This window comes from Gymnodraco acuticeps, unplaced genomic scaffold (assembly GCF_902827175.1).
Source record: "Gymnodraco acuticeps unplaced genomic scaffold, fGymAcu1.1, whole genome shotgun sequence".
Taxonomy (NCBI): domain Eukaryota; kingdom Metazoa; phylum Chordata; class Actinopteri; order Perciformes; family Bathydraconidae; genus Gymnodraco; species Gymnodraco acuticeps.
This window is the reverse complement of record NW_022991249.1, coordinates 36,331-63,642: the sequence shown is the minus strand read 5'-3', so window position 1 is coordinate 63,642 and position 27,312 is coordinate 36,331. Positions and strand designations below refer to the sequence as shown.

At 40.5% G+C, this 27,312-nt stretch overlaps 1 protein-coding gene across 1 annotated transcript; it reads right to left on the bottom strand.

The window, feature by feature from the left end:
- Positions 1-26,350, bottom strand: slc43a2a (solute carrier family 43 member 2a; the record flags this gene model as incomplete). The annotated part of the gene is made up of 6 exons (XM_034239696.1): positions 26,197-26,350; positions 25,076-25,435; positions 22,227-22,457; positions 1,907-2,123; positions 719-774; positions 1-228 (listed from the first exon to the last, which is right to left on the bottom strand). Coding segments are annotated over exons 3-6 (661 nt in total), but the record flags the coding sequence as incomplete, so codon positions are not given.
- Positions 26,351-27,312: the final 962 nt, after the last annotated feature.

The window sequence follows — 27,312 nt, the reverse complement described above, 5'->3', positions numbered from 1 at the left end:
TTCCTCTTTTGGGAAACCCACAAACTTTCAATAAGTGTGCACCAAAGAAAAAACGTGTTATAAGGCCCAGACATTTCTCAAAGTAAACCAGTGACAAGAAGGCATTGATTATCCACCGCCTTAATCTTAAAATAGAAATTTTAAAACTCACTGTGAGCGAAGTGAAGGTCATGCACATTCCTCCAAAGCCGTTCAACGCCAGAGCGAAGAAGATGAGCATGGACAGATCTGCAGGAGGAAGAGCAGATTAGTGACGCAAAGTAAAACATACACACCCTGCCTGATTGATTAAAGGGTCACCAATGCATCAATATTATTACAATACATTCCATTACTTGCAATATCCTGCATTATATTTGTTACTGGAAAGTTGTATTTCCACATCCACGTCCACGTATATATATTTTTTTACTTTACTTTTGATGCTATTTTATTTCAGTTATATTTTGGACTGTTTATTTCTTGTGTCTTAATTTCTCTTATGTACATTGCCTTGTTTTTTATCTATCTATCCATCCACCCATCCATCCTTCCATCCATCCATCAACCTACCCACCCACCCACCCACCCATTTTGTGACGGCAAAGACAATTTATACGCTAATTCACATCGCAAACAAACGTTCGTCTTTAGGTATTTGTTTGATTGCGAGACCCCAAATAGCAGAAACTGACATATTGTTCTTATAAAGTGATTTATAAAGAGTAGGGTTACGTACTGTTGGGGTCATTGGCTCCGTAGGCGATGAGCAGGCAGGAGAAGGCAAAGCAGGCACTGGAAACACAAAGCAACAGGTACAAGTTAATCAATAAATAAAAACCGTCCCATAATAAAGTGGAAAAATATGTTATATATATTGAGATAACAATACATGTAATTTGTTAGACGTTTTTATCCAAAGAGACTTACATACATTCAGTATTGTGGACAATCCCCACAGGAGCAATTTGGGGTGAAGTGTCTAAGGGACACAACGACATGCTGACGGCAGTGGGACTCGAACTTGCTATCCCCTGATTCGAAGTCCAGCACTCTATCCACTGAGCCACAGCCGCAACATTACTTTCAGTAGTTAATGAAAATCTAAATATTATATAAGCCTTTCTGCATCTTTCAGTACTCTGCTGAGTTACAACAACTTGCTAGTTTTATTCAAAATGTTTGATTGAAACCTTAACAAATTGAACACAAGTGTTTTGCTAGGAGTTACTATGGCAGCTAGCTAGCTATCATGCTAACTAGCTGCATGCTGTTAATAGCCAGGAAAATATATTTTTTCCACCAAGTAAACCGGCTTTTAGAGCATATTTTCCACTTAAAATACATATTTACACTTATTTTCAATGGGTCTTATGTTCTCAGTTTCTTATATTATTTGAAACGTAAAAGTTATCTTAGTTGTTTCTGTCCAGCTAACTGCTAATTATGCTAGCTAGCTGCATGCTGTTACTCACCAGGTTAATATATGTTTTCTACCAAGTTACCTTTGGTAATGTGTTTGTATGTTTCCAAGCTTAATATCCACTTCAAATATATATTTATTTACACTTCTTTTCAAAGGGTTTTATGATCTCAGTTCTTACAGTATAGGCTTTGTAACTTAAAAGTTATCCTAGTTATTTCTGTCCAGCTAACTGCTAACATGCTAACTAGCTGCATGCTGGCATCTGGTAGGATTTTTATTTTTTTTGTGCCAAGTCAACTGGCTTTGGGAGCTCATATTTGTTCCCAAGCTTATTATCCTTTTAAAAGACACATTAACGAGACATTTTAAAGGGTTAAAATGTATGTGCACAGCGATGTATAGTTATACTCTATCAAAGTATGAAGAAATATGCTATCAAATTTGCGGGCAATATAGCTTTCCTGTCAATCTCTTTAGACATTAAAAATGAGTTGTCCTCACCTGCCCAGGAGTCTTAGCTTCCTTGGACCGTACTTGTCCATGACGATGCCCATGGGCAGGGTGATGGCCGACAGCAGGAAGGAGCCCACGGTGAACGCCAGGTTCAACATCTCGTCCTGGTCTTTGCAGATCTGCCAGCCGTTCATCTCTAGGTATTCCTCAGCGTCCGACGACAAAGAGAAGGAGATGTTGGAGATGTTGAGGCTGGAGCTGTTATCTAAGTACAAATAAGAGAGAGGAGAGACATTAGATTTTAACACCCCACACATAGTGATGGGAATTACGGCTCTTCTTGGTGAGCCGGATCATTTGGCTCGGCTCACCAAGAAGAGCCGGCTCTTTCGGCTCCCAAACGGCTCTTCAGTTTACCACATATTATACCTTTTAATTAAATCAAATGTAGCCCTGTTTTGACTAATGATTTATATTTGTACACATATATAACTTAAATTATTCAATACATCTTTTGTACTGAAGTATTCAAAAGTAAAAATGACATGTTTAATATAAATGATTTGCTGTGGCCAATTGTTTTCATTGCATTTACAGACCCTTGTAACTCTTTGATACCACCCAATGAATGCATTGACTTGCTTGTAGAACCACGCTACACAAAACAGATAGCAACACCTATAAAAACTATTTTAAAAAAGGGGCTACTGTATCGACCTATATAAAGTATATAAATATCGTTTTTTTTTTCAAAATACCAAAAAGATCCTGCATTTTAGCCATGCCTCATTTCGCTCTTCCAGCGCTGTTTTTGCAGGGGGCTAATTCTGTGAGCTGCAGCTGACCACGCCCCCCTGCAGGAGAGGGGAGCGTGCTCTGAGATCAGCTGGGCTGTCAGAAGAGGGGGAGAAAAAGAGATCTCCGTCCTCCGTGTTTTATTCTTATAGAAGTAAGAAGAGAAGTAATGGGGCAGAAACCCTCCTTTTTACGCAGCGGTCCAGACATAGACATCAAACGGCGACACATATTCAGATGCCAGTTACTTTGGCATTAGGGCAGGGATATCTAGATACTTTCCAAGGTTTGACATCATGAATTGTGCTACTTTTAAAGCAAGCAACGATGTTTTCAAATCTGTAATCAAAAAGCACCTCAAAAACACTATAGAAGCAGTTCCTGCCGTTGCTACGTTAGTTCGAACGGTAACAACGGACTACTTTTCTTAGCGGATGCATGTCAATTTAAATCAATACATAAAACTATTTTTTTAATCAATAAAATCATTTTCTAAATCCATAAAAGCATTTCAATTAATATTGGGAGTCATGTCGTTACTTTGTTGAGAATGTGGCCGTGTAATAAGCGGGATAATGTGCACACATTGCATAATGTGCCTTCATGCCGATCTAGATCCCTCCGCAAAAAAAAAAACCCGGCTCCCGTCGTTCACTTAAAAGTCGCAACCGACACATCACATATAACCAGTGCTTGAATTGGAATGAAAAAGGTGCCAGTAGGCCTACTCTAAAATCAGCAACTTTTTCAAGTCAATTTTATATATACAGCCCACAAACAAGAATTTGGCTACTATAATGCTGGTGGGTTTGTCTCTTTACTACTGTATATTTTAGAAAGGTTCACTGTACTTAACATTTTTTATGATAGGCAGCGGATATGGCTAAAGCTCAGTAAGGTCAATATTAACTGAAAATATAGCAATCAAAGTCTAGATCTTCTGCTGAAGACACATGAAGCAGAGACCTTTCAGGTGAGAGCCCCTCTGGTGGTGTTCAACATTAATGACAAGGAAACAAAGCTCTGGTCAGAAGCATTTTTTATAAAAAGCTTTAACAAAATTAAGTATTTCTGTACATTTTGAATGCAATCTAACTTTCCAACTCAGAAAAATGATAAAGAGCATGAACAAAGAACATGTAAAAAATAAATGCAAAATTTGCACAATCTAAAATGAGAAACTGTAACTGCAAGTAACAAAGTCTGAGCCATGGTAAAGAGTTACATTGAACACCAAGCTGATCAGATAACTCCCTGGTTGGTCTGAAGTCCTTCTATCTCCAGGATCTGTACAAATCGGCACATTATGCCAAAAGTCTTCTCACTGGGTGAGCTGCTTTGCAATATACTTCACATTGTTAGAAAAGGCTCCAGAAGGCCTTGGGGACATCAGTATCAGGGGCTGGAGCTGGACAGGCTCTTTCATCAGCACTTCTCCTTCCCTTTGCCAGCCAGGACCTCACATACTGTTCCGGATTGAACTGTCCTAGTGATGGTCCATTACATTTAATGAAAACCAGGCTGGACAGTCGGCTGACAGAGAGAGCATTCCTTTTTGCAGTAAGGATATCGTTCATGCAGCTGAATGCCCGCTCACACTCACTAGTGGAGACAGCGATGGTTCGGACTGCTTTCAGTAGAGGCTCCATGGCAGCAGGTGTACGGGATGCCCTGGTTTCCTTGTATTCGCGAAAGCCCTGAACAGTCTCTCTTCTGTCCACTTTCAGCACTTCGCACAAACGTAGCACCTCTACGTCCCCATACTGTACGTCTAACTCCTCTTCAGGCCAACTTCCAGGATGGATAACTTTCATGTCCTGGATTAGCTGATTGTCCCGGGCCTCCCGGCCATGTAATGGGATTTCTCTTGTGCTGACATGAGAGGAGGTTGTGGAAGTCATTCTGTGTCTCAGATTCTCTACCATACTGCGGAAAAAACTGACCTGCATGAATCTGTACAAGCCTGCCATTCTCACGCAGGGCAACACCCTTGAAGGACTTCTCAGCTAGAGCTGTATGAACTATAGTCATGTGTGGGCCAGGCATGGTGACCATGGATTCAAAAACTCGTATTTCTCGAGTTAAGAGCCTATCTGCTGTAGGCAGTGTCATCTCTCTTTTTTGGAGTTGCCGAGAGAGGTCGCTGAGCTCTGTGAGCGCATCGTACATCAGTCCCAGATTGCTGACAAACGTTGCAGATGTGAGCACATCATCCAGGCCCTTGTACTTTGCTCTGTCTCTGGAATCCCTGCTCGTGTCGTTTGCAGCATTTGTGAAGTGATCATGAAGCACTCGGTAGTTTTCCCAGACTGCTCTGACGCTCCTTTCACTTGAAGCCACCCAGCGGATGGACAAAACACGCCCTATCACCAGGAGACGCTGTCCGACTGCTTGCGCACACTGCGCTAACTGCCTCTGATTTTTGGGGGAGGCATGGAACAAGGAATAGAGTTTGTCAAAAAAGATCTGGAAATGATTGAGCCCTGAGACCTCCTTGACCACATCCCCAACTGCCAGCTCTAGACGATGATTGGAGCAGTGCCACACAAACAGGCTTGGGAATTTACTACACAACTGGGTAGCAACGCCTGTTCTCTTCCCTAGCATGACTGAAGCCCCATCACATGCAAAAGAAACGAAACACTGACCTGTTAAAATCTCTTCCAAGACACTCCATTAACGCCTTTGTGATGTCATCAGCCGTTGTTCCATCCAACTCGATCAGCTCCCAAAAAAACGTTTCGGGCTCAGCATCAGCTAATGCTGAGCGTAGACACACAACAAGCACCGTTTTACCACTAATAGTGGTAGATTCATCGACCAAAACACAGAGTTTTCTTTGGTTTTCTGTAATGTCTTTTGCCATTTTTTTTCTTCAGCTCATGAGCTATGTGGTCGATGATTTCGCCACAGGTTTTATTGGAGTGCAAAACCCTGCCCACGTTCAGCCCATTCAGTTTCTGTACATTCAAATCAATTGGCATGTCTGTGAATGGCCGGCTATGTTTGCCAATTTTATATGCCGTTCGAAAAACTCTGATAGTGGTGTCTAATTCAGATTTATGCATAGACTGCACTTGATGTTGAATAGTTTCACGTGAAGCAGATGTAAGGATGTCAGCAGCTTTTACATGGGCTTGTGATTCTTTATGTTCTTTGATTTTTTTTCTCAGGCTAGCTTGTTGTTTGCCCTTGTCAACACCGAAATGAGACACTGCACACTCACCCCATTCAGTTGACAGTTTCAGTCCTTGTCCAGTGTGTATTCCCAAAGATTTGACATCTCTGCATATCCGACATCCTAGCTTCTTATCTTTAAGAAGGAGCCATGCATTGGTCTTGCAAAAATATTGCACCTGGTCCGTTGTCCAGCAGTCAGGTGCATCGCTTTGCCCGGTGTTGGTGGTGGCAGTTGCGCCAGCAGCAGCTAACGTTAGAGGCTCTGGAGGGTGGCGGCGGAGCTAGTGCTAATGCTAATGCACTAGAACTTGGAGCAGGAGGATCAACCAAAGAAAGCTCCCCATCAGACACAATTTCCAACACAGGCACAGCATTCTCTGTATTTGAAGTTTCTTCCGGCGACAACCGCTGTCTTTTTGCACTTTTATTAATCCACGCTAACATTTTAGAAATGCTAATTTGTGACGTGACTTGCTTTCCTTCTCTCGGGGGCGTGCCTGCTCTGTTCTATCACTCTACATAGCCACCCACTGGGTGGGAGTTGCACTGCATAAACACAACACACGTGCATCTAGGTATGTAAATTGTAAAGCATTAAAACATGGTTTTACTAACAGTTTTCAGTATGTTGTTATTTCGGCATTATTATTATTATTATTTTGAAACGTGTATTACTATTAAATCACGGTCAAATAGGTTAATTTTGACATAGTCGTTTCCACCACAGTATTTACATGGAGAAGATAAGCCCCGCCCCCTCTCCAGCACGTTCTGTTTGAATGACAGGAGTAAACAGCTGACAGCCGCTGTGAAACTCCAGCGGTTAGAGCGATGAGAATGTCCGTTCGGCACCTCATGACGCATCTACTGAGTACCGGGCGGCTGTATATATATATATGGATGTATAATAAGAACGGCGGGAGAGTGTTGAGTACTGGCACGGTGCATGAGTACCGGAGTACCGCCAGCATGCCGGTACTGAGCAAGAAGTGCCGGTACTCCATGGGTCAGAACCAGAAGTGCCGGTACTGCGTACCGGTGAGTACCGGCCCAATTCCAGCACTGCATATAACAGAGACACTCAAATCCAGCACCAGACACATTTTACGCTGCTATGGACAGTCTTGCACTAATGTACATTTCCCAAAGATATTGAAGTGACTGTTATTTTGTATATGTTTATTATTGTGCTTTTATTTATGTCTTAATGTGTGCATATGTATAAAAGTGTCTGTTGATTGTATAGGATATACATATTTATATATAAACGAAAAATTACATAGGGGTTGTTTGAAATGCCAAATATCGACACACGTACACATGCACCTTCTTAAACGCACACACACACACACACACACACACACACACACACACACACACACACACACACACACACACACACACACATGTACATACATATGTCATACACACACCTCAGTGACGTGCGGTGAGGTTCATGGCTGGTGAGGCACTGACTCTTTCAGAGTCAGATTTACAAATATTATATTTTGACCTTAATCGAAATGTTCGGTTATTTTCAAAAGCTTTTTTAGTCTGATGCTTCGATTCATTTAAAACAGACCGTTCAACAAAAGGATACCCACAATCTAAATATTGGATTGTTCTTTCTTAGTAAGATTCCATTTGCATTACAATTGTGGTCTTACCTTGACTTGAAGATTAAGTCCATGCTATCCTTCTGGACAACAATCTCTATTACTTTTTTGTAAAAGTCCTCCTTATCTTCCTGTAGTTTCAAAAGTCTAGTTTGTTGTTCGCGTCTACCGTCTCTGCGTAGAATAACAGTAGCAACAAGAACCTGTGGGCTCATGTGCGCCCCCTTCAGTGCGGCAGAGGTTATGGCTGCCTCCCCTGGTGCTTTTTTCATTGCCATTGTATGATGAGACCAGCGAGCCTAAATATCATATATACGTGAAATAAGTTATTTAGAGACTATGGATGAAGGGGATAAATGTAATAAAGGGATCTACAAACATTACATTGGTGACATACAGTGAGATGGTGCAGGCATGCGCTTAGGGCCTGCTTTCCAGCCAGTTTCTGTGGGGTGACGCATTCTGAGGTGAGGCAGAGCTCATCTGTGCCTCACCTCACCCCACAGTAACTGGCTTGAGCGCGCTCACAAAATAAGTGCCCGCGCTAAATTAGTGCCCGCGCTCCAGCCAGTTACTGTGGGTTTACGAGAGGCAGAGCTCGTCCCTGCCTCACTCCTCATCGCTCCCATGTAGTTGTAGCGGAGCTCGGCCAATTTGCTGATTTTGACTATAAAAAGCGATTGGAATCAAACAGAAATCACATTTACAACACAGATCAGTGGAGACATTTTATTATTATTACTATTTAGTTTTTCTTTAGTTGTTTTTCCGTTACATTGGAGTATGACAGGTGAGGCTCTGCCTCCCCTGACTGCACGTCGCTGATACACCTATATATGAATACATACACACATACCTATACACATACAACCACATACATACATACATACATACATACATACATACAGACATACATACACTGTACATACATACACACATACTGTACATACATACTGTACATACATACACACATACTGTACATACATACTGTACATACATACATACATACACACATACATACATATACATTCAGGCGGTGTATACATTGAAATATCTTTATATCAAATATGTTGGTATTGATTGCAATGCATCTCATGCATTAGCTCCACTTATAGAGGGACTATTCTGTATAACTTAATGAATGCACTCCTACTTTGGACTTTAAAATTGTCCTCCTAGAGGTTTCAATGTGATCAAAAATAAAAGCTATCTTGGTATTTCATTTCTAATGTTACTCTTTGAGGAGTTCGCCCTCCCTCCATTGCTGAGACCTGAGCTGCAGGTTGTAAAATCAGGAGACTAATTAAAGGTCAGGTAAACAAACTCAATACATGCTCCTATTTTACAAAGTCACATTTAAGCACTTTAAGGTGCATTTTCAAGTCTTTGCAGCCACCTTTCAACTGTGGTAAGTGTATTTATTTACACTGGTTATTGCACTTCTTCACAGGCAGATCCAGACATATTGTGGTTTCATTTCTAACACTTACTGTATTTGTTATCATATCATGTTGCAATTAAGTTCTCACACTCTACGTTATCCTGTGGCTTGCTTTCTTGTGTCTTCTATATCAATACATGTAATTAATCAATCAAATGAGATGTCATTGTGCTATATAACAACCAAATGTACGTTTCATTCATGCTCACTAACAACACAGTTGCACATGTGTTAGTGAGCAGTAATGGACATTAACTTCGTACATTTACTCTTAAGTACGAAGACCTGAACTTAAGTATAATGTTAAAGTACTTTTTCTGAGTATTTTCATCTTTTGCTACCTTGTACTCCACCATATGTATCTGACAGCTTTAGTTACTTTAGAGATACAGATAATTAGCTATAAATGAAGCCATGAAAACACTGACGTATAATTATAGGATAAGATATCCAGCATCACTGTACAGTATGTCATTCAAATTAGCTATATAACACAATCATGCATCTATAATCAGGATCCATGATTGTGAAATGGGCCATTATGCATAACAAGTCATTCTACTTCTGGTACTTTAAGTATATTTTAATACCAATACTTTTGTACTTACTAAATCTTACCTAAAGTAAGATGTTTAATGCATGACTTTTACTTGCATTTCTACAATTTATTGTTGGTGCTTTTACTTAAGAACATCTGAGTACTTCATTCACCGGTTTATTTGGATACATTTCATGTCATTTAAGCACTTTGTACATAATCAAAGCACTTCTCTGACCCTGCACCGTGAGGTAAACAGGCTCCAGAAATAGTCCCTCATGCGGGGGAACTCGGTGTGACGAGATCCGGCTGAATCACCCATAAACATCGAGTTCATGTGGAGTCTATTTTGGTCGATCTGCTCTATTAGACTGCAGCCTCGGGTGAAACTGTGCCGGTATGAACTGGTGGAGAAAGCAGAGAGCTGAAGAAGGAAAAACAACTCAATACAGAGACTTGATTCGGGTCAAACTGCCCGCAGGACAATAGAGACAGACTCAGCAGTTGTTAAATGTCTGAAGGAAGGAGGGGAGGGAGTGATAAAAGACTTAGTCAGTTTAACTCCTGGGGCGAGTTGTCAACAGTCGGCTGTTTCTGATAAACACACCAACGATTCCCAAAATATGTCTCCTGGCTCGGTTTAAGGTCAAAGCAGAAGGTGTTGATGCAAGTCAATGGGCTCTAGGGAGGATTTACTGCAGGGGTGTCAAACTCAATTTCATCGTTAGCATTATGGTTGCACTCAAAGGGCCGGTTTTAACATTAATAATATTTAAATGTACATAATGTATATACAATAATGTATTATATTACATAATTGCCTCTGCATTGGATTATTATCGGATAGGGGAATAACTTCATAATTAACTACAGTGTGCATGTCACAAAATGAGATGCATTGTGGGACATGTAGTTTCTGGGCAACGTGCTGCTGTAAAGCGGCATGTAACCGTATAATAAACATATTATATTCTTTGCAAGCTCTTGCGGGGCCGCATGAAGTGAAGACTGAGACCCCTGATTAAGAGGTTAGAAAAAGATAATCCATAGACACCATTATTATCTCTACCATGATGTATCTGCACTAACTGTAGTTAATTGAATACAAGTGATCATGTCAGTCGATGTTTTGTATTTCATTATTTATTAAAGAAATTGTGAGGGTGATTTTTAAGTTTATTTATCCCCTTGGGGAAATGCAGGCGTTTGTAGCAGCAACAGGGTCAGACACATAATCACTGATGTTCCGCTGTAACGGTGGTGGACTCATCAGAACAGAGTGGGCGAGCTGACCAATCAGAGCACAGTGGGCTCACAGGGGGGAGCTCCAACAAGCCGTGTAGGACAGAGAGTGAATACACATACTTTACAGAGATGCTGTGAGAAACCAATGTGAGTTTGGAACATTGAACAATGTGAATCTATTCTAGTAGACCTCAACGATGGAGCTATGATCAGTAGAAATGGCCATGACATGAGACCTTTAAACATATTTACATAAGTGTGCAAGTAGTTTTCCTGCTAATGTGCAGCCACCACAGATGAAATGGCCGATTATGTCCCCACCACTAATTATAACTTGTTATAAATGTTCTGAAACATAGCGTGCAGAAAGAAATGTAATAAACAAGAACACTGGGTTATTGTTGTGTACATCTTGACAACAGTTTGTCTTATTTCTGGAGACCCAAGATGTGCAATTTGGACACGTTAGTAAACTTTAAATAGAAAATGTAAAAAAGGAGCTAATGTTGTTTTGCTTGAAGTAAATATTCACATTCACATCTTCCCGAGAACCCCTCATAAAGATGACACCTTTTCACAATATATGTTCAGGTATGTGTGCAGGTCTCCTAAAAAAAGACGTAGATGATTGGCTTCCTGAATGTACAAAAAAAGGGTTGCGCGCAATACAGTTTCATTAGAAGTGTCCTCCACCACTTTTCAAAACAAAGTGACACCAATGCCAGCCACACAAGTCACTTTCCCCTCATCACATGCATACAGTATTCTCTCAATCACACGCAGCTTATTGGTTATAGGTTCAGAAAAAGGTCTTGATTTGACATCGCCTGAATACAGAAGTTTACGTGACAAGTAAATCAGTCGTGGTTTCACTAAGGACACGAACAGCGGCCTCCTGGGTGAAAGTCTGAGTGATCTTCTGTGCATAAATGACAATGTATAGAAACTGTGTCTTGGCTCAAACTCAAAGAAAATGCGGTTTAGTTTCAGCTTTCACCAAGTGATCAAACCTCTCTCTCGATTTGGAGATTGAGCGCTCTAGTTTTCTAGATATATTAAATGCTGACTGATCAGAGCGTTCCTCGTCTGCCGGCTCATCAAATGAAAGCAGCATCAATAAGGGAAAGAGCCCGAGGTGAACACACAGAGGTGTTTCTCCTCCCTGACAACCGCATACATACGTTTAACGTAACTCCTAAAGCCTCGCCTATGCATACAGACAAAGTCAACAGACACACCTCACAGGCAGCTTTGTTTCCTTCGCTTTAAACGTGTCCTTTCTTTCTCCTGTAGATGTGTTTTTCTTATTTGTTTTAAACATGTAACACTTGCAAATAAATAAAACAAGAATAGGAAATAATGTGGTTTTATAAACAACTTCATTCATTCAATAACTGGATTTTTACAGACAGTTTTTGCTACAAATATCCTCCTTTTAATACACAATCTTATCATCGTTCCTTTGATCTAAATCAGGGGTGGGGAACCTCCGCCCCCCGGGCCGTTTACGGCCCGCGAGACCATTTGGTATGGCCCTCGAGGTAATTAAAAAAATAAATTAAAGAAATCTAGACCGCAAAATAATTAAACAAGCGAGTGCCTGTTTTTCCTGGCAACGGTCATGATCCTTGAACACAACACGAGCCAAACGTGTAATCGTATGGTGTCATCAGGTATATGTCTCTCTCATCAGGGGTGTAGTTCTGACGGGGAGCACCAGAACACCGCTCCGGCACTTCAGTACCCATAAGGAGCCGTACACATGCCGCAGTTTCTGCGTGGCTGTGTCTTTAGTTGAAAGCCCAGTGGCGATCTGTTCATCTGTCACACTGATCATACAGTCAATAACTTTGTTGTTATTAGCATCTGGTTAGCTATCTATGCTAACGAATATAAGAAGCTTTGTCTCCAACAAGTGAGGTAAAGGCACATCTTTATATGTTCATTATAGTTATAAAAAATAAGAGAATAAAGTAAACGGGTATAAAATACTATATGACAGTAAAAAAAGTTGTTATTAATAAAGAAGAATACAGTTTGAAAGGAGAGTGATTTGTAAAATGTCCATAAATAAAAAGAAATCTGTTTACAGTTCTGTTTCATCTGGGTGTTGAGAGATGTTTCCATAGAGCTCCTAATGTTGCTCTCAAAGTGCACCAGATTGATGCTTTAAACTTCAACATTTAAAAAGAGCATGCCCCCCGGACCCCCCTAGAGGAGGTTAGGTCCCCCCCCACTTAAATCATGTCTACATGGATAGGAAACTAAATACATTTACACACATCTTGTGTCCATATCTTTCTGTTTGGTGTTCATGCCACACCGTGCACGTGCATGCATCATCATGGTGAGAGATCTGGAGGTTGCTTTTTCTTTGCACAGCATGAAAGAAAGGCCAAATGAATGGGCTGTGATCTTAGTCTTTTAAGCAGAGGTCAATAATTTGTACGGCCCTCGGAGGATGTTGAAGAAATTGAAATGGCCCTTGAGAGGAAAAAGGTTCCTGATCTAAATGTATATTTGTATACGTCTATTCAATGTTATTTTAAGTTTGTTTGTATGTATTTTACTGGTAACTGTATTCTGTGTGATATCAATGTGAAAGTATTTTAAGAGATTTCTAGTGGAGTGCATGTCTTGTATGAAAGGTGCAATACAAATAAAGATTATTATTATATTGTTGTTTGTGTATGTTTTATGGTTGAAATGGCTTGTTTTTGAGGAATAATAAGGGCGGATAGTCGAAGCATACACAGTTTATTAATGGGTTTTTATCTTGTGCAGAAGTTTCTTTGAAGACACAGAGAATTCAGAAAATAAATGATTACAAATGTAGTAAGAAATGTGTCTATTTGTGCAGGTTTAGCATCATCAAAGGCTAGCTTTTGTCTCAGGTTATGCATTTGAGTTTCTACATAATTGCAATCAGTATTTATCTTGTTTCAATTTGAAATCCTTAACATGACATCCACATCGAACAGACCTGATAAAGCACTGTTTAAGTATGTCTTCTTGCAAGGCATCATTTGGAAGATAACAACCCTCTATAGTGAATCGACTAAGTATTATCAGCCTCGTCCATAATGAAACACACCATGTTGCAACGAGCGAACACACACTCAAGAAGAGGAGGAGGAGGAGGAGGAGGAGGAGGAGGAGGAGGAGGAGGAGGAGGAGGAGGAGGAGGACTGACATACTCTGTGTTTACATCAAAACACAAGAAACTCGTTTTCTAGTGACAAAGCAAACACAGTCCGAACATGTTTTATCTGCAGAGACAATGAAGAATGTCAACATGGTGACATGCATGAGGGGGAGAGATGATAAGTTACACACAGGAATGCACAGCTTTCTTTTTCCACTGTCACACACACACACACACACACACACACACACACACACACACCACACACACACACACACACACACACACACACCACACTAACCACAGCCTCACCGTTAGAGGAGCGTTCGCTGACACTCGGCAGAAATTCTGTGCAGGTAACTCACAGCAGATGTTTCACCTTCCTGAGATGTACAGTACATGCCAGAGTAAACCCAATGTGTGCGTGCAGGACTACATTTGCACACACACACACACACACACACACACACACACACACACACACACACACACACACACACACACACACACACACACACACACACACACACAACACACACCACACACACCACACACACTCATTGTTCCATGTGGCTATGATGAGCCTCATGCAGCAACACCGTCACCGTTTACATGTCTTTAGTTTCTCTTTTCTTAAATACGGGCCTACTACTCTGTTTGTTCTCACACTGTGCCTCGTTGCATTTACATATTTAAAACGGCATCACTTGTACACACACTCGTATAATGTAAGTTTGAGTTGGGGAAGTATTTTCCAAGTCCCATAACTTTGACCCAGTGTATCAGTTCAAACTGTCCTGACTGAGCACAGGCACCTGTAACCTCGGCTGCTGTGCTCTCAGTGATGTGTCTCCCTGTTCCTGCCTGTTGGCGTCAGCTGATAGAGGTGTTATCATTCTATCTTGTTATGCAGCATGTTGATGATTCTCTCTGAACTAAACACATGGGTCTGGGGTAGAGCTCTTCAGAGTTGACGTGGCAACTCTACCGTGAAGTCAGAACCTCTGGCTCTTGGACTTGTTTTGTGAATCCTCCGGCCGAAGCTCCAAATAAAGCATCAGTGTTTGCCATCAAAGCTCCAGCTCTCCCCGCGTCTCCTTTGAGCCGGTGACTCCCACTGCATTGCTACACAGAGGTTTCCCCCACAGTTTGTATATGTTGTGTTCGTCTATTGTGGGGGAAACTTCTGAAGCAATAGGAGTCAGGACTCAGAGAGACACGAGGAGAGCTGGAGCTTTGATGGCAAACACTGACGGTTTATTTGGAGCTACGGCCGGAGAATTCACAAGACATGTCACGGGCCACGATCTGACCACACGGTTGAAATGCCACCATCAGTTCTGAAGAGCCCTCCTGCAGCTCCAGGTTTTAACTAGAGAGTGTAATAATCAACATTCTTCAATAGAGAGACTAAACAGCTGAGGACACTGAATCACAGTTGTTGTCTCTTATGGCTCGAGGTCATCTCCACCCGAGAAGGATGTGTTCCAGGTGTCCCACAACAATAACTATCTCTGACCGAGAGCTGCCCGGTCACAAACTGGTGACATCAACAACATGCTTGGCAGCCCCCTCCTTAAGGGAGATAGCGGCTGCTCAAGGCTGGAGCATCTGTGTCAGAGGGCGAAAGGTAAACGTGTATATAGAATTATTCCCTGACATGTTAGTTTTCCTCCTGCTGCTTTGCATAAACTCCTCCATAAAGTTCCTTCTGTCCATTATGTTAAAAGACGTTCTTAATGTCAAAGGGAAAAATGACAAAACACGTCCTAAACAAAACCTAATTCCAATTAGGGCTGCTCAATTAATCGTATTTTAATCGCAATTACGATTTTGGCTTGCAATGATTATGAAATCAACATAATCGAATTTTTTTTTTGTATTGGTTTTTCAATTGAATTATACTTAAAGTTCAGGGTAATCAACTGTTAAAAACATACTACACATTTCTTTTTTTCAAGAAATGGATGTTTTCAAAGTAAATGGATAATCGTTTTTAATAATCGTGATCTCAATTATTGACCCAAATAATCGAGATTATGATTGTTGCCATAATCGAGCAGCCCTAATTCCAATATAATCCAAGTCTCTCATACAATGTATCTAACCCTATGCTCACTACTTCAAAAAACCCATGCCTTTGACATGAAACTCGATTTAAAACACATTGAGTCTTTAAATAGTGCAAATTCACTAAACATGCATTTGTTTGTGAGTTTTGAAACAGCTGTCTTCATACAGTTTTGCTGCTTGCTGACTTCTCCCTGTTTCCCCTCTTTGTTCAGGGTGGAAGCGTGTTAGAAAATCATTGTTTTCCTCGAGAGCTAAAGGTGTAATGGGGTGAGTAATTGCTGGACTAATCACCGTTGTGCGGGTGAAGAATTCTCTACATGTTGGTAGAAGGTAGTTTATGTAACTGTTCACTGCAGGCTGGCTTCAGGAACTCTACGGGAGTGTTGTCGGCTATATTTCTCGACTAAGTCTGGCTCTGTGTTCACTTTCCTCGGCCAAAATGTGGGGAGAGTTCAGAAAGCTGCAAATCTGACTCAGCGTGATTTGCATTGGGACATGAGCTGCTAAAGGGGAAGTCCTCCAGAGTACACTTCAAAGAAAAGGTTGTAAGTCTGGTAGACATTTATTTTATGTAAAGCATATTTGAGCGCAAGGAAAGCGCTATGGGTTTTATTATGTTCTTTGTTTTGTCTCACCCAATCATCAACAGGAGAGGACTCTTTAAAGTAGAGACACTACATACTGATATACACCTGAACATCAGCAGGAGAGGACTCTTTAAAGTAGAGACACTACATACTGATATACACCTGAACATCAGCAGGAGAGGACTCTTTAAAGTAGAGACACTACATACTGATATACACCTGAACATCAGCAGGAGAGGACTCTTTAAAGTAGAGATGCTACATACTGATATACACCTGAACATCAGCAGGAGAGGACTCTTTAAAGTAGAGACACTACATACTGATATACACCTGAACATCAGCAGGAGAGGACTCTTTAAGTAGAGACACTACATACTGATATACCAACCTGAACATCAGCAGGAGAGGACTCTTAAAGTAGAGACACTACATACTGATATACACCTGAACATCAGCAGGAGATGACTCTTTAAAGTAGAGACACTACATACTGATATACACCTGAACATCAGCAGGAGAGGACTCTTTAAAGTAGAGATCACTACATACTGATATACACCTGAACATCGAAGACTAACCTTAGAAATTTCAGCAGGAGAGGACTCTTTAAAGTAGAGACTCTACATACTGATATACACCTGGAATTCAGCAGGAGAGGACTCTTTAAAGTAGAGACCTCTACATACTGATATACACCTGAACATCAGCAGGAGAGGACTCTTTTAAACGTAGAGACTACTACATACTGATATACACCTGAACATCAGCAGGAGAGGACTCTTTAAAGTAGAGACTCTACATACTGATATACACCTGAACATCAGCAGGAGAATTTAAGGCCCCGTCCACACGGGAGACGAAAACGACGAAAACGAACCGAGGTCGATATAAAAGAAGTCTCCCGTCCACACGGAATCGGCTCAAGAAACGCTGGAGACGCTGTAGTACATATGCCGGGCCTGTAAGTGGCGCTGTACTTCCGCCACAAAATACACCAAAAGCAGCAAATAAGACCCCTGAGCATGGTTGCCATGGTTTCCCTTCTGTTTATGCCCCGCGGTGGATTTAGCAACATGTAGTTCATGTAGTTCTCCATGTCCACTTGTTGATGGTTGTGGTAGAGGAGCTGTAGATGTTGCACTAACTGTATCATGGTCAGTAGCGTCTGGAGCACGAACGCAACCCTGTGATCCGCCATTGTTGTTGTTGTTGGCGAAACGCATCAGCAATGACGCGGGGATTAGCAGGAGAGGTGGGGAGAGGCGGGGCTATGGTCGTTTAGTGCGTACACACGGAGCCGCAAGCGTTACGTTACCATACCTTCCCACTTTGGGATGCGCTATTGTTTGAGGGCTCCGTTTCCACGGTTACGTTACGGCCTCGTGTGGACGAACCGTCCATACGATAAAGAACTATAGCGGATAACACCCGTTTCGTCTCCGTGTGGACGGGGCCTAAATGTCTCCGAGACACAAGAGAGTCAATCTGCATCATGCTAGATAATATGATGCGTCAGCAGTGAGACAAATCAGGAGGAAATCCTTTCAAATGTACGTTTTTTTACTTTGAATTTCCCTCTTTTTTACTATATCCACACAGTACAGAAAGACCCCCTTTCCAGCTACATAAAGGTGTGTATGCAGGGGTTGGAAACATGGGAAAACACACTAAAATAGGCGAAAGACGTGCAAATTACAGTCAAATTGTACGCTGTTTTGTCACCTTTGCAGCAACTTAACCAAAAGAGTGTTTTTATAAAAGTACAATATGTCAGGGTTATGTTGGAGGGGCCCTACTGTTTCAGGAATGATCATTTTGTGCAGAAATGTTCAAATATTTCTACTTTCCATGCATTAAAACAGAGAAAAGCTGCAAATCGCTTTAATTGAGAGCCCAGAAAAAGTATTTTAGGAAATGTTGTTGTTAAAAAAATATGACTTCAATCATTAATTATGGAAATTGATGCCAATTATTTCACAATTAATCGACTAATCGTTGTATGTATGTTTTTTCTGTTGTTTATTCTCCTGTTTTTCTGTAACTTTTGCAGCAAGACCAACCAAAAATATGACAAAAGTATATTTTTATAAAAGTACAATACATCTTAGTTATGATGGGAGAGCTTTACTGTTTCAGAAGTGGTAACATTTTGCAGAAATTTGCACAATTATCCAATTTAAGTGACATTTTGTGGAACACCGGCTTAAATATCGACCAAATGAGCCCGCTTTCAAACTTCTTTTAATGTTGACACCACATCACATCATAAGACATTCTTCATTTTCATAAATTCAGACAAACAAGGCTTCACAATAAAAGCACGGCTCAGCGTTTTAGCCAAATGTCTTCGCTAAAATGTCCCGATGTAACATCAGTCTGTTAATAAGCTCCCCTGTGAGAGGAGAAGGACAACGCCACAGGTTTGTTAGTGTTAAACAAACACCTCTGAGATGTTATTGCTGATTCAACACTGACGTCAGGTCTCCGCGGAAACAGCTGAGTCATGATAAAATAAACCTGAACATAATCCTGGATCAGATGGAGAGGCTATAATAAAACATGGATTTATAATCAGCTTTCATTAAGTCGATTACACGATGTGTGTCCACTGAGCGTCTGAAGAATATAAACAAATACAAGGTTTAATTTCAGACTGATAGGTACATTGCATTCACTATTTAAATGTTTACTTCTCCACCACAATACGATACTGTTCCTTCACTGCATTCACTCAAGAACCTTAGTTACTATGCAGATTTAGAATATAATCAAGATTTCATAGTATAAATAAAACGTGTATACGTAGGTCAAATGTACAAGGTACCCAGAAGTATATGCTTTAATAATATTAATCTCCAGCTGCAACGAGTAGTGGACAGTCAGAAAAATAACAGCCAACAAAAACCATCGTCCTCTTTTGATTTTGTGTCATAGAAACAAATTAAATACGATCTACAGAGTGCAGCAGCTTCCTTTGATCAGGGTAACATAGTGTGTGTGTGCGTGTGGTGTGTGTGTGTGTGTGTGTGTGTGTGTGTGTGTGTGTGTTGTGTGTGTGTGTGTGTGTGGTGTGTGTGTGTGTGTGTGGTGCTTTTGAAGCTTGTTGCCAGCTGGAATATCAATGGTTTCCCATGAGAAATCCCTAATGATGGATCAATCGACATCAATGTGTGTGTGTGTGTGTGTGTGTGTGTGTGTGTGTGTGTGTGTGTGTGTGTGTGTTGCCTAGCATTACTATCCTTGTGGGACCTAAATCTGTTTACATAGTCACGTGTGGGGACTCGCCGCCCTTATGGGGACAAAATGGAGGTCCCCATGAGGGGAATCATTAATTTCAGGGTGAAGACTTGGTTAGGTTTAGGCATGTGTTGGTTATGGTTAAGGTTAGGATAAGTCTCCAGGAAATGCATGTAAGTCAATGTAATGTCCCCTGAAATGATGCATACATGGTATGTGTGTGTGTGTGTGTGTGTGTGTGTGTGTGTGTGTGTGTGTGTGTGTGTGTTTCTCAAAGGTCATTGAGGAAGAATCCCTTTGTAGTTGGTGTGTGTCCTCTAGTCTAAATCTCAATAATGCCTCCAGTGCTGAAATAAGTGTGTTGTCTCATTAACATCCCTTTCTAACTCTGATGTAATCCAAAATGCAACATACTGATATACACCTGGACATCAGCAGGAGAGGACTCTTTAAAGGAGAGACACTACATACTGATATACACCTGAACATCAGCAGGAGAGGACTCTTTAAAGTAGAGACACTACATACTGATATACACCTGAACATCAGCAGGAGAGGACTCTTTAAAGTAGAGACACTACATACTGATATACACCTGAACATCAGCAGGAGAGGACTCTTTAAAGTAGAGACACTACATACTGATATACACCTGGACATCAGCAGTAGAGGACTCTTTAAAGTAGAGACACTACATACTGATATACACCTGAACATCAGCAGGAGAGGACTCTTTAAAGTAGAGACACTACATACTGATATACACCTGAACATCAGCAGGGAGAGGACTCTTTAAAGTAGAGACACTACATACTGATATACACCTGAACATCAGCAGGAGAGGACTCTTTAAAGTAGAGACACTACATACTGATATACACCTGAACATCAGCAAGCAGGAGAGGACTCTTTAAAGTAGAGACACTACATACTGATATACACCTGGACATCAGCAGTAGAGGGACTCTTTAAAGTAGAGACACTACATACTGATATACACCTGAGACATCAGCAGGAGAGGACTCTTTAAAGTAGAGACACTACATACTGATATACACCTGAACATCAGCAGGAGAGGACCTCTTTAAAGTAGAGGACACTACATACTGATATACACCCTGAACATCAGCAGGAGAGGACTCTTTAAAGTAGAGACACTACATACTGATATCACCTGAACATCAGCAGGAGAGGATCCTTTAAAGTAGAGACACTACATAATGATATACACCTGAACATCAGCAGTAGAGGACTCTTTAAAGTAGAGACACTACATACTGATATACCCCTGAACATCAGCAGGAGAGGACTCTTTAAAGTAGAGACACTACATACTGATATACACCTGAACATCAGCAGGAGAGGACTCTTTAAAGTAGAGACACTACGTACTGATATACACCTGAACATCAGCAGGAGAGGACTCTTTAAAGTAGAGACACTACATACTGATATACACCTGAACATCAGCAGGAGAGGACTCTTTAAAGTAGAGACACTACATACTGATATACACCCTGAACATCAGCAGGAGAGGACTCTTTAAAGTAGAGACACTACATACTGATATACACCTGAACATCAGCAGTAGAGGACTCTTTAAAGTAGAGACACTACATACTGATATACACCTGGACATCAGCAGTAGAGGACTCTTTAAAGTAGAGACACTACATACTGATATACACCTGAACATCAGCAGGAGAGGACTCTTTAAAGTAGAGACACTACATACTGATATACACCTGAACATCAGCAGGAGAGGACTCTTAAAGTAGAGACACTACATACTGATATACACCTGAACATCAGCAGGAGAGGACTCTTTAAAGTAGAGACACTACATACTGATATACACCTGAACATCAGCAGGAGAGGACTCTTTAAAGTAGAGACACTACATACTGATATACACCTGAACATCAGCAGTAGAGGACTCTTTAAAGTAGAGACACTACATACTGATATACACCTGGACATCAGCAGTAGAGGACTCTTTAAAGTAGAGACACTACATACTGATATACACCTGAACATCAGCAGGAGAGGACTCTTTAAAGTAGAGACACTACATACTGATATACACCTGAACATCAGCAGGAGAGGACTCTTTAAAGTAGAGACACTACGTACTGATATACACCTGAACATCAGCAGGAGAGGGACTCTTTAAAGTAGAGACACTACATACTGATATACACCTGAACATCAGCAGGAGAGGACTCTTTAAAGTAGAGACGCTACATACTGATATACACCTGAACATCAGCAGGAGAGGACTCTTTAAAGTAGAGACACTACATACTGATATACACCTGAACATCAGCAGGAGAGGACTCTTTAAAGTAGAGACACTACATACTGATATACACCTGAACATCAGCAGGAGAGGACTCTTTAAAGTAGAGACACTGCATACTGATATACACCTGAACATCAGCAGGAGAGGACTCTTTAAATGTACTTTGCAGCCCTTACAAGATGTGTAAAAGTTAAAAAGTGACTCACCTGGTTTCTTGCACATGTACGAGTAGAATCCCTCCGATTTGAGCATGATGAGCAGCGAGCCCCAGCCAAGCAGCACGGCGGAGAACAAAAGGTTTTCAATAACCGCCGTCACCGCCATCCACCAGCGGCGAGAAAACGCCGTGGCCAGAGAGGGCGCCATGATGGAGATGGAGAGAGAGGGTCACTTTTAAAGTTTGCCTTACGGGGGAAGGGGTGGGGGGAGGCTGCCGCCTGAAAGACAAGAAGCAGGGAGAAGAGATGAGATGAGGATCAGACTGCTGTGTATTTGAGGACACTTCATGGTCGCTTTGAATTTGTATTATGTCTATTTCTATAATGGTTCTCTTTGTGTTGAACTTGAGTCATTTTGTGATGACTGTGTATGTTGGCCGTTATATATTCGTTTTGCAGTCATTTTCTGTCTGTTAGGGATTATTTTCTGTCTCTTTGATTCACGATGTGGCTTTTTGTGCATTTTTTGGTCCTTTTGTTTTCGTTTTGTCTTTTGAGTTAATTTAGTCTCTTCTTGAGGTGATTTTTTGTCTATTTGTGGTCATTTATGAGTAACTGTGTAATTGTTTGTGTCTTTCTGTAATAAGTGTCCGTTTGTTGTGTGTTTCTTTCTGTAGTCCTTCAGTGTCACTTTACAGCCTTTTGTTCATAGTTGTTTGTTGTCTCTTTGTGTGTCTTCGCAGCTGTTCTGCGTCTCTTTCTTGTTGATCCTGTCTCAGTGGGCCCTGTGCGTTTAATCCATCCATGCTGCATGAACATAATTACAGAACAGACCTCAGCTTTCCTTGTTTTTAATCTTTCTGTCTATTTCTATCCTGTAAAACATTCTCGTAACTGTGTAAGAACATTAAAAAACTACTAATCCAGAGACCTAATAGTTGCATATTTACATATATTATCTAATAAATCTCTTTCTGCCTCCTTTCTTATGACTTCATGTGTTTTTCATGACTCTCTGTTCCTGCTTTACACACATGTCTTTGTTCTTGCAGATGAGGATGAAGAAAACACACCAACAGAAACAGCTGAGGAGCGTTAACCCCTCCTATTCATATTCATAAGTCCCGCCCACTCTCGTTTCTGATTGGCTTGATACTTCGTCTGCTCTTCTCCTATTGGTTGCTAGTGACATAAGGTGCAGCAGCTACACGTGAGGCTGGTGTTGCATTCAGGAACTGTGGGGAAACAATGAAAAGAGGTCTTTACTGTTAGAAAATAAAGACTTTAGTGAGGTTTTTCACATGTATATGCGAAGTAGAGGAGATGAGTATAATACCAGAATTAAGTTTCCTGATGAATGCGTTCCAGCTTTATGTAACGTAAAATAAACCTGATTTTTAATGGTTATATTTGATTTAAAAAACACCTAAGCATGATGACACCTGCTTTATTTTTCTTTAATGCATAGACACATACACACAAATTAAGAACAATAAAAATGTATATTTGTTTAAGCTGCTATGGTAAAAACAAGGTGTATTTACAAACAACCCACTGCACTTGAACGCACCACGAGCTCAAGCCGGTTCGAACCAGTACGGCGCGAGATTCGGTTGTCATATAAAATCCATACATTAATATTTCTATTTTGTATTATCTATATACTTATTGATTTTAACTGGGAAGAAGCGCACCAGTACCTAAGATAACAATTCACACAAATACACACATTAGGATTAAATAGGAATACAAATGCAATTAGATTAAAATATTATTAAAATAATGTATTAAAGGTGGAAACTCTGATCCAGATTTCACAAAAAACCTTACGTGGCTTTAATGCATTATATAAATAACTGTCTTGTTGTCTTATATCAGTGTGTTATAAAACCTCTAATGACATACCTTGAACAAAAAGGGACTGTCCTACTAAGTTGTATAACACTAATAAAATATATTTTTGAATGTATAAAAGCGTATACACCCTTGTGAATACGTTACATCATCAAAAAGTTATATTAAAATATATTCAATATGGAAATAATGTTCAATATAACTGTACAGATGTTCCAGATTTCACAAAGGGACCTGACTTTCATTCACACTATTAATAAACACTGTGTTGTTGTATTATCAGTGTGTACTATGGATGTATAAACTACAATACATCACTGTGTTGTTGTATTATCAGTGTGTTAAACAGGTAATAGCATAAAAGGTGAGTGTGTTTCCAAGTTGTGTAACACTCAGTTTTGTGTCTGAACTCGATGACATTCAGCACTGAGAGGCAGATATGTGAAATAAGAAATAAGAGATAACACAGAGCAGACTTCATTCAGATGTTGATATTTAAAATGTACACTGGGAACAATAAGATGAAGTGTTTTGCAGCAGGAACTGGTCTGAACTGGACTGGAATCATCCTCCTCCTCCTGCTGCTGCACAGAGGCCGGTTTCACACCATAAAAAATACCCACTTCCGGTTTAACGTTTCAAAATAAAAGTCTGGCGAATGGGAGTTTGTGAGGGATAACAGTTTTTTTTAATAACAAATCTAGGCTTTTAGTCTTAATTCAGTAAATATTTTGTCTTTAACCAAATACAAATGTATGGCGCTACTTTTGAGATATGTTCATACTGGTTTGAACAATTGTATTTTTTATTGTAAATACTTGGTTTATTTTACATTCATTACAATTTAAAATGCCGTTTTGCATTAAAACAAGAATAGTTAGTATAGTTTTTTGAGTTTATTTGTTTTCTTTCTTGTTTTTGTCACTGCAACAGTTGTTTGATGTTTTATACAAATATATGTGTGGGGGAAACTTCTGAAGCAATAGGAGTCAGGACTCAGAGAGACACGATGGAGAGCTGGAGCTTTGATGGCAAACACTGACGGTTTATTTGGAGCTTCGGCCGGAGAATTCACACGACATGTCCCGGGCCACGGTCTGACCACACGGATGAGATGCCACCATCAGTTCTGAAGAACCTTCCTCTGGTCTGAGGTTTTAACTAGTTTCGCTGAGGGTAATCAACATTCTTCAATAGAGAGACTAAACAGCTGAGGACACTGAATCACAGTTGTTGTCTCTTATGGCTCGAGGTCATCTCCACCCTGAGAAGGATGTGTTCCAGGTGTCCCACAACAATAACTATCTCTGACTGAGAGCTGCCCGGTCACAAACTGGTGACATCAACAACTTGCTTGGGCAGCCCCTCCTTAGGGAGATAACGGCTGATCAAGGTTGGAGCATCTGTGTCAGAGGGCGAAAGGTAAACGTGTATACAGAATTATTCCCTGACAAACTGAATGTGTATTAATGGTATTTAAAAAAAAAGATATGATATTTAAGTTGGGACGTATTTGAGTGTAATATTGAGTGAAAACCCATTAACAACACATCAAGGATGAATGTGTATGCTTTTATTTTGAAGGGAGTATCTGCACTCAACCGGAAGTACCCTCAATTTCTCTCGGTAGTTTCACTAAGAGGCGCTCAGCTGTTCAGCATCAACAACACGGGGTATCACGCACAAAGACACAAAGTACCAGCAGCAGAGACAACAACAACATCAACAAACACAAACACACAAACTTCTGCTCTGGTGTTTAATTCTGGTTTTCCAAAAAAAAAGTATAATTATTTGTAGGAATGAGATCAGAACTTCTTTCATGCACCGAAACAGCCCGGGCAAAGATAAGGGGAAACGGAAGAGGATGACTGTGAGAAACGTCTGGTGTTATCTGATCAAAAAGATGTGTTTGTGCACGAGAGGAAGAGGAGAGGAAGAGGAGAGGAAGAGGAAACCAGTGCAAGTTGAACCCAGTGGATGAAGGATGAGGGAGATAACCAGAATGTTTCAGAATAAAACCTGTCAGCTATCTGACATTTCAGACAGAGCAACGCCAATATTATGAGTCAGCCTCTCCTCCTGTGAGTGTGAGTGTGAGCGTGAGTGTGTGAGCGTGTGAGTGTGTGTGTGTGTGTGCGGAGCATCCTCAGTGCAGACATACCTGAATCCAGAGACGAATGAAGCTGCTCCTTTTCAGTTAAATCTCTTAAAATGTCTCTCGTCGACAGACACAGACCAGAGAGGATCAGATGTGTTCGGTGGTTTCAGGATGTGTGTTAGTCTCTCTTTGAATCACTGTGTCTCCCCCTCATTGCTGCCGCTTTATAGCAGCGCAGCACAAACACCGAGCCCTCCATTGGTCCGCGGCTGAGCTAGAGACCAGCGGCAGCCAATCAGAGCGCAGGGACATATTACATGAGTGTTGTTTCTCAATACTTCGTTAATGTTGGGAACACAGGTGAACAGCTGATAGTGGTGGGATTAAAGAGGGGCTTTTGTGTTTATATACATATCTTTATCTCTATTGGACATTGTAGTTAAACTGCTTATATTTTACAAGTAACTTATATATTATTTTATTATGTAATATTAAAACACATTCTTTATATTTTATTTAGTTATATATTTGTATTCAAAACATATCATATATATTATTCTGAAATTGACCAATCTGCACAACGACTACTTTTACTGTCGTTACTTTCACTATATGTTGATGAGAATACTTTTCTACTTTCACTTGAGGAACATTTTGAATGCAGGACTTTTACTGTAACAGAGTATTCCTACACTCTGGTACTTCTGCTTTTACTCAAGTACAAGACCTGAGTACTTCTACTTTTACTCAAGTACAAGCTCTGAGTACTTCTACTTTTACTCAAGTACAAGCTCTGAGTACTTCTACTTTTACTCAAGTACAAGATCAGAGTACTTCTACTTTTACTCAAGTACAAGATCAGAGTACTTCTACTTTTACTCAAGTACAAGATCTGAGTACTTCTACTTTTACTCAAGAACAAGATCTGAGTACTTCTACTTTTACTCAAGTACAAGCTCTGAGTACTTCTACTTTTACTCAAGTACAAGATCAGAGTACTTCTACTTTTACTCAAGTACAAGATCTGAGTACTTCTACTTTCACTCAAGAACAAGATCTGAGTACTTCTACTTTTACTCAAGAACAAGATCTGAGTACTTCTACTTTTACTCAAGAACAAGATCTGAGTACTTCTACTCAAGAACAAGATCTGAGTACTTCTACTTTTACTCAAGTACA